Source organism: Nicotiana tabacum, chromosome 16, assembly GCF_000715075.1.
Source record: "Nicotiana tabacum cultivar K326 chromosome 16, ASM71507v2, whole genome shotgun sequence".
In the NCBI taxonomy this organism is placed as follows: Eukaryota; Viridiplantae; Streptophyta; class Magnoliopsida; order Solanales; family Solanaceae; genus Nicotiana; species Nicotiana tabacum.
Window position 1 is genome coordinate 83,475,467 of NC_134095.1, and position 6,924 is coordinate 83,482,390.

Sequence of the window (6,924 nt, forward strand, 5' to 3'; positions counted from 1 at the left end):
TTTTTATAGTCCCCACAAAGCTTTTACCCTTTTAATTTTAAAGACCACAAGTTTCAAAATCATCTTTCTTTTTCTTGAATTCCGTGCTGAGCCAAAGTGTGTCATATAAATTGAAAACAGAGGAAATAATAAATGTTTGGCCAATGTTTTTTAAGTGCCAAAAGTGTTTTTTTGGCCAGAAGTATTTTTTTCCAAAATTAAGGTGTTTGGACAAGCTTTTAGAATGAAAAAAAGTGTTTTTGAGTAGAAGTAGTAGTAATTTTTGAGAAATAGAAAAAAGTGATTTCTCCCCAAAGCACTTTTCTGAAAAGTACTTTTAAGAAAAATATACTTAGAAACACTTTTTAAAAGCTTAGTCAAACACTAACGGCTGGTCAAAAAATCCTAGTCAAATTAATCGACCAAACACAAACTAGTTCTCAACAAAAGTACTTTTTTTGAAAATAGCACTTCTCAAAATAAACAGTTTTTTTACATAGAAGCCCTGTTGATATCCACCAAACACCAAAATGAGTCAAGCTAGTTTGACCCACTTTTAGACTTACCCAAACACACTCCTAAGCATGTTTGGTTTGGATTACATTATCGAATTAATATAACAATTATATCAATTCATTAATCATATTGACTTTCGATCATTGTACAAAAAATTAACTTTTCGTTTCAATACACAAATGTTACTACTTCATTCGATCAAACAATCTATTACATATACTAGTCTTAGAGTACGCGCGTTGCGCGTGCTACCCTACCTCAATAAATATAATATTTTAATTACATAATTTTTATATTATTATAATTTAAGTTATCAAAAATAAAAGGTAAAGTTAAAAATTGTAAGTTTCTAAAAATGATAATTATTGATCCTATTTAGCTAACTCAAAAAAGAAGAAGAAAGAAACTCTATCCCATATAAGTTCTTAATTATCTCATTCAATTGACAAAAGACGCCTTCTTTTTGCTCACGAGCAAAATATAATTTGTTCTATTTCTTTAATATATAAGAAATACCATAAGAATTATTTTCAACATATTAAAAAAAAAATTACTATCACAAAAAGTAAATTCAACCGCTACATTTTAATTAATCTACTCTTTTTGTTTTTAACTGTCCATGTATCATGAAATTATATGTATAAATTTATTCAAGAGTATTATAGAATTTTGCAGTTGATGTTTATTACTATACTATAATCGATTTTGCATTAATTTTTATTCATTCCACCACAAATGCTATTCCTATAAAAAAAATCTAATTTTTGCATCTAAAATTTGTCAACTGAAAAAAGGGTTTACTTATATGATGAATTTGGAAAGAAATTGAATGGGATTTATGTTTTTAATTTGTTAATTCAAAATTTTAATATTAATTCTTATTAAAAGAAATGATTTAATTTTTGTTGATTGAAATTAATAATACTAACTCACTACAAGTTTTAAATATTTGACTCTAGTTATAATTTTATTTAGAATTATATTTTTCAAGAATAATAAATCAATCTAATATTTAAGTTTGGATATTTGTATTTGCAAAGTTATTCGTGTTTTTTTAACTATTGCCAACAGGCCAACACTTCTCTCTCTCTTATGTTTTTATAGTTACTTGTTGAAATTATTGAGGTGTAATTAATATTATAGTATGAGATAAATTATACAAATTAATATTAATAATTAATCACTCTCTCATATTTATTTGAAAAGTCTTGTTCATGTCTACAATGGTTTCCATCATCTAACTTTGTGGCATTTATATTTTTCCTCCTCGTAATAGCATAAGTAACATTAAGTTGGTCTATATAAGGAAAACCACATAAATTAGTAACATTTTTTAAACGCACGTACCACTAATATTGGGGTTGTTGATATTTTTTCCTTTTTTTTTAACAATTTATTTTTCAATTGATTTTAATGTCCTAATTAATATTAGGATTTCTTACCTAGTTCAAATAAGGAAGAATTTAAATCACAAAATTTAGTTGATCTAAAATTTCTAAATATTAGGAAACAATTTTAAATGTCGATTTTGTCCAATATTAACTCTATTTTAAAGGGGTAAAAAAGGCGAACGACATTTCGCTAAGGACCTTCGTGCTTTTAATATAGTATAGATTTGGTTTCACATGTTATACCTTTATTGCTAATTGTAATGTTTTATCATACAACTTGCAAGTTGCAAATCGATCATGGTGTAATTTTGCAAAATCTGACAAATTACTCGAAGAAAAGGAGGTGAATTATAGCAGTTTGCTAGCACATTACTTTGGTAACACTTAAAAAATTCTTGGTACTTAAAATGGTCATGAATTGCAAACGGGGATGTACACGGAGTACTCTTTCTAGTCGGGCTTGGACTGCGTAACCAAGCGAAAAGAGCTTGTTTTCCAGGAAGGCCAAGCAAATCTGCATTTCACAAAACTCTGCATCTGCTTTCGAAAAAAAAAAATATAACCAAATGTGTCTAACCTAAAAAGCAATAGAACAAACATTAGTCGCAGACAAACCACCATTTTAATGGCTTACTACCCAAATCACTTGAAATAAAAGCATAAACCCAAGCCAGAAAAATTAGCATGATAACGGAACAACTAGAGACTAAAATATCACACTGCTCACAAGATTGGGTATAACTTGGGAAAAGAAACTGATCTCTAAGTGAAATATATATCGGCTGATCTCTCATTAAAATAGAAATCATTAGATGGAAGTTGACAAGAGAGGATATAAAAGCTCACCAAGCTTAAAGACACTTCTTATGGACGATTGAGGGACCAAATCACCATATGTGCCCTTTGTTATACACATCTGCATGGGACGTAGGTGTTAGCTATTAAACCCCTTGAGCTTAAAAGAGTTAAAAATTGATCGATTGACTGATCCTGAAGTAAAGCAAACAGAAACTAACTTGTTTAAAACTGCAGAGGGAAGTGCTTTGATCCCCCAATCCAGGTGTTGTACTTCCTCTCAGGTGGTGCAACCACATTGATCTTTATGCTGCTTGGAGCAAGAGCAGTGATTTTCTTGCTCATACGATATATTATGCCTGGAAACATAGTTAATCCACCACTAAGAACAATGTTTGCAAATAAATCTTTCCTAATATCAACATCGCATCTCATGATTGAGTTGTAGGCTTTTTCATGAATTCATGTCGCTTCCATTCCAACCAACAATGGCGGGACGAGGACCTCAGGGAACCTCTCAGCCCCAATTTTAGTGACTTGTCCATCGGGAAGCTCATAGCCCTTCTCAAATGAAAAAGAGCTATCTTTCCCCAATTTTGTGGTTACTGTTGGCAGGCAAAGGGGTTCTGTTCCCAACATACAATGTGGCAAAAAAGACCAACTCAATGGAGTATGGAAGGTTCCATCAGTATAATCATTCAGGAAGTCCGGTGTAGGACGAAAGTGGCAGGGAGAAGTTCAGACCAATATCAAACAAAATAGTTTTATAGAACAGATTTTATCTTATAAATCCTTTTAGCTTGATGACTTCCCCTTAAAATCTAATGAATAACTCTCCCAGCGATCAATTGTCCCATCAGTCTTTGACTTTTCCCTTGTAAAATCACTTGTGAGCCAGTACACAAACAACAATTTAATGTTCTTTTAGTGAAGACACTTATACAGATAATCAGGGCCAATTATCATTTCAGGTACACCGCAAAGCATTCCATATTGCCAGAAAGGTCTCATCTTCCTTCACTTTGTGAGGCAGTTAAACAGTGTCGTGAAACAACCAATGCACGTTCTTATTTTTTAACCACTTTCATGGTCAACAAAATTTTAGATCAGAACTACATGAAATCATCATACCAAGTGTCAAACTGAATCTAGAATAAAGATTAGTTAACCAGTTACACAACAAATAGTTGAGCAACCAATAACAAGAGCCAAGCACATAACCAATATGATCAAATCATCAACAGACTGCAAGTGAAACAGAGACAAATTGAAGCTTACCTTTATGAAATCGCAACCACTTCTTATTGCTAGTTCAGTGTTGAGAGTGTTCAGAGAAACATAGACTTTTCCTGGTAAACAGAAAGAGCCAGAAAACAGGGAGAAAAAAGAAGTGGAAGCAATAGATAGCGGATCTATATTTCGGTATTGCATGCAGATAAACGCATATATGGTTCGGTATAAAAACTGAATAATAAGGGGAGAGACAAACTCATGATTGTTGCTCTTGGACCATTTTTTGTTTTTCTGGTATTGAAGATGCCATTAACATGTCATTTCAGTAAGATTAGGCTTCAACAAATTTGGCCTGAAATACATAAAAGAAACTGACAAGAAAAAGAAACATTTCAGAACACATACATATTTAGCTCAATTGCAACAGTAGAGGCCGGCGATCCTCCTAATTACTCCCTCCATTTAACACCAAAGATGAACATAGACTTGTAAACTTCAAAAGTAACATCACCAAAGTTAGTGGAAGAATCTCTTTCGACATCTAGCTGATCCCAGCTCCTCATATTCAGCTTTGGTGATGCACATTGCATCAAAATCAGGACTTGATGCCAAGAGTGATCCTCCACGCCAAACACCTAGTATAGGATCTTCTTGAGTCGTAATCTTTAAACGGTATTTATCTGGGACAAGTGGTCGAAGGTCCATTTCTAGTCTTTGAGCAAAATGAGGGAATAGAGTAGTGCCTCCCGTCAAAATGATGCTCTCATAGAGAAGAGGTTGAAGATGAGAATGGCAGGAACTGATAGCTCTAACAATGCACTCTGCAAGTCCAGCCTGATTCAGTCCCAAGTCAGCTGGACGAAACATCATCTCTGGGACGAGGAACCGCTCATTTGTCAACCCAAATTCATTTTTTGTCAAATCAATTCTTCTTGATGCATCGTTGCTCCGCAGCTTATCCGTTTGTTCTCCTGCTGCTACTTGCTGCTTCGTGGCTGCTTCATCATTATACAAAGACAGGTATTTCTTTGCTTCTTCCGGATCTTTTAGAAAACCCTTAGTATGCGTAATACCATCAGGAAGCACATACGTGCACCTAAACAAATTGTCATTTCCCGGTTTCCTAGCAATCTGCAAGTCCCTGGCAACATCCAAAGACACAAAGCAGAGTTTCTCTTTTACATCATCCATAAGGAAATTCTCGTCCATCAAATTAACGCTCCTGTAACTCACTAACTCCTTCATGAAATTGCTCAAAGCTTTCCCACCAAGATCAAGCCTTTTCACGCCGTAATTCAATGTGAAATTCTGAAACACGGGTGAGGCATGAGTAAATGAAAATCCACAATCCACAACTAAGCTGCTTTGGGCTTTAGACACAATCCCATAAGGGCGACGAGATGCCTCATAGAGATGGACCAAAGAGGGGGAATCCGAAACATAGAGAGCCTTAAAATTGAAATCTTCAAAGACGATTTCATCAAGGGAGCGTTGTATTGAAGGGAGATTGAAAAGGGGTTCAGTGAGGAGGAGAGAGGATTGGGAAGGAGTGATGTTGAGGAGGTTGGAGAAGATATGGGACCAAAGGGAGGACTGGAGGTCCGGGTTGATAAGGTAACCGCGGTCGAAAGGGCGGCGGACGGTGGCGGAAGTAAGGTCTACGTCAGGGGAAAGGAGCTGATCTGCCATAAGCCATTTCTTGGAAGAGAGTGGACGCCCCGTGCTGTTTGGGACAATAGCTGTTGGGTCTCTTTCGCCACCTATTCCAGCCTTGATTAGGCCCGCGCCATTGTCCAACACTACAACGTTATTCATTTTGGCTCTACCTTTTGAATACCAAACCAAATCTTTTTAGCCAAAATTATCTATTGGAGTAGGTCAATTTTTCCCCCAATTCCTCAATCTCCATTGATTCAGTTTTCATGTATGACAACTTTCTCTCTCAGGCTCGGTACATTCACTATCGGCAGCTTCATAGACTTCCAATTTGTCTTGAAGTTCAGTTATTCTAGCCAGTAACTTAAGTCTATTAGTGTTGAAGCTGAGTGATTATAGGCAGTAGCTTTGTTGGAACAATGTATGCTATGTAGAACCTGAGACGAAAGAGTAAAGTGGAAACCATAAGCAATAGATGATCAAACAGTAAACTAGGACTTTATAACGATGATATGATAGGGGCTTGGTAATAGACATTTCAAGATTTCTCTTCCTATGTTCCAATAACTATGGGAAAAAATCTTAACTCTATTGAAAAAAAAAATTAAGAATAGGAAAGCAGCTTGCAAGAAACACAGAGCAAACTTACCGATAGTTGGATTTCATCACTATATACTAACATCTGTTGTTGAGTTTTCTTCTAACATCTATTGTTGAGAGAGTTAGGGTTCATGAATAGTGTGATTGAGGAATTTGGGGAACTCGTGGGTTTACCTTTAGTATTTAAAACTTAAGGATTAAAAATGCATTTAATGACACGTTATTATTTTTTGGTCATTCTTTTAAAACGACTTCTAACTATATTTTTCTCAAAAAAAATTTAAGTGTTATTAGAGAAAAGTTTTTTTTTTCTGCTTCTCCAAAAATTGTTTCTACGCAAAAAAGTATTTTTTTTTTCTTTTAAAAGTTTGGCCAAACACTACAACTTTGAGAGGGAAAAAAAATTTAAAAAAAAATACTTTTGGATTTGAATAAGATTAGCCAAACAGGCTATTAGCTGTTTGGTTTGAATTACATGCAGATAGGGGTGTTCATGGTTCGGTTTGGGTCGGTTTTTCCCAAAAAGGAAACCAAACCAAGTAAGTCGATTTTCCAAATATTAGAACCAAACCAAACCAATTAAGTTGGTTTTTTATCGATTCAATTTTTTCGATTTTTTCGGTTATTTATCGATTTTTTTCTTAAATATGAGACATACACTACCAAATACATATTCCGGCGATTATATTTTCAACGTAACGCTATCAAATCAATTGGTTTTGAGAAATTATCATTTACTAAGATATATTGATGA

The 6,924-nt window shown here is 34.3% G+C and overlaps 1 protein-coding gene across 1 annotated transcript; it reads right to left on the reverse strand.

Moving 5' to 3' along the window:
- Positions 1-2,189: 2,189 nt before the first annotated feature.
- LOC107825689 (actin-related protein 6) lies at positions 2,190-6,355 on the reverse strand. The gene is made up of 5 exons (XM_016652577.2): positions 6,220-6,355; positions 3,960-6,007; positions 2,903-3,040; positions 2,733-2,802; positions 2,190-2,423 (listed from the first exon to the last, which is right to left on the reverse strand). Exon 2 carries the CDS (start codon positions 5,727-5,729, stop codon positions 4,431-4,433), a length of 1,299 nt encoding a protein of 432 aa, XP_016508063.1. The 5' UTR covers positions 5,730-6,007; positions 6,220-6,355; the 3' UTR covers positions 2,190-2,423; positions 2,733-2,802; positions 2,903-3,040; positions 3,960-4,430.
- Positions 6,356-6,924: the final 569 nt, after the last annotated feature.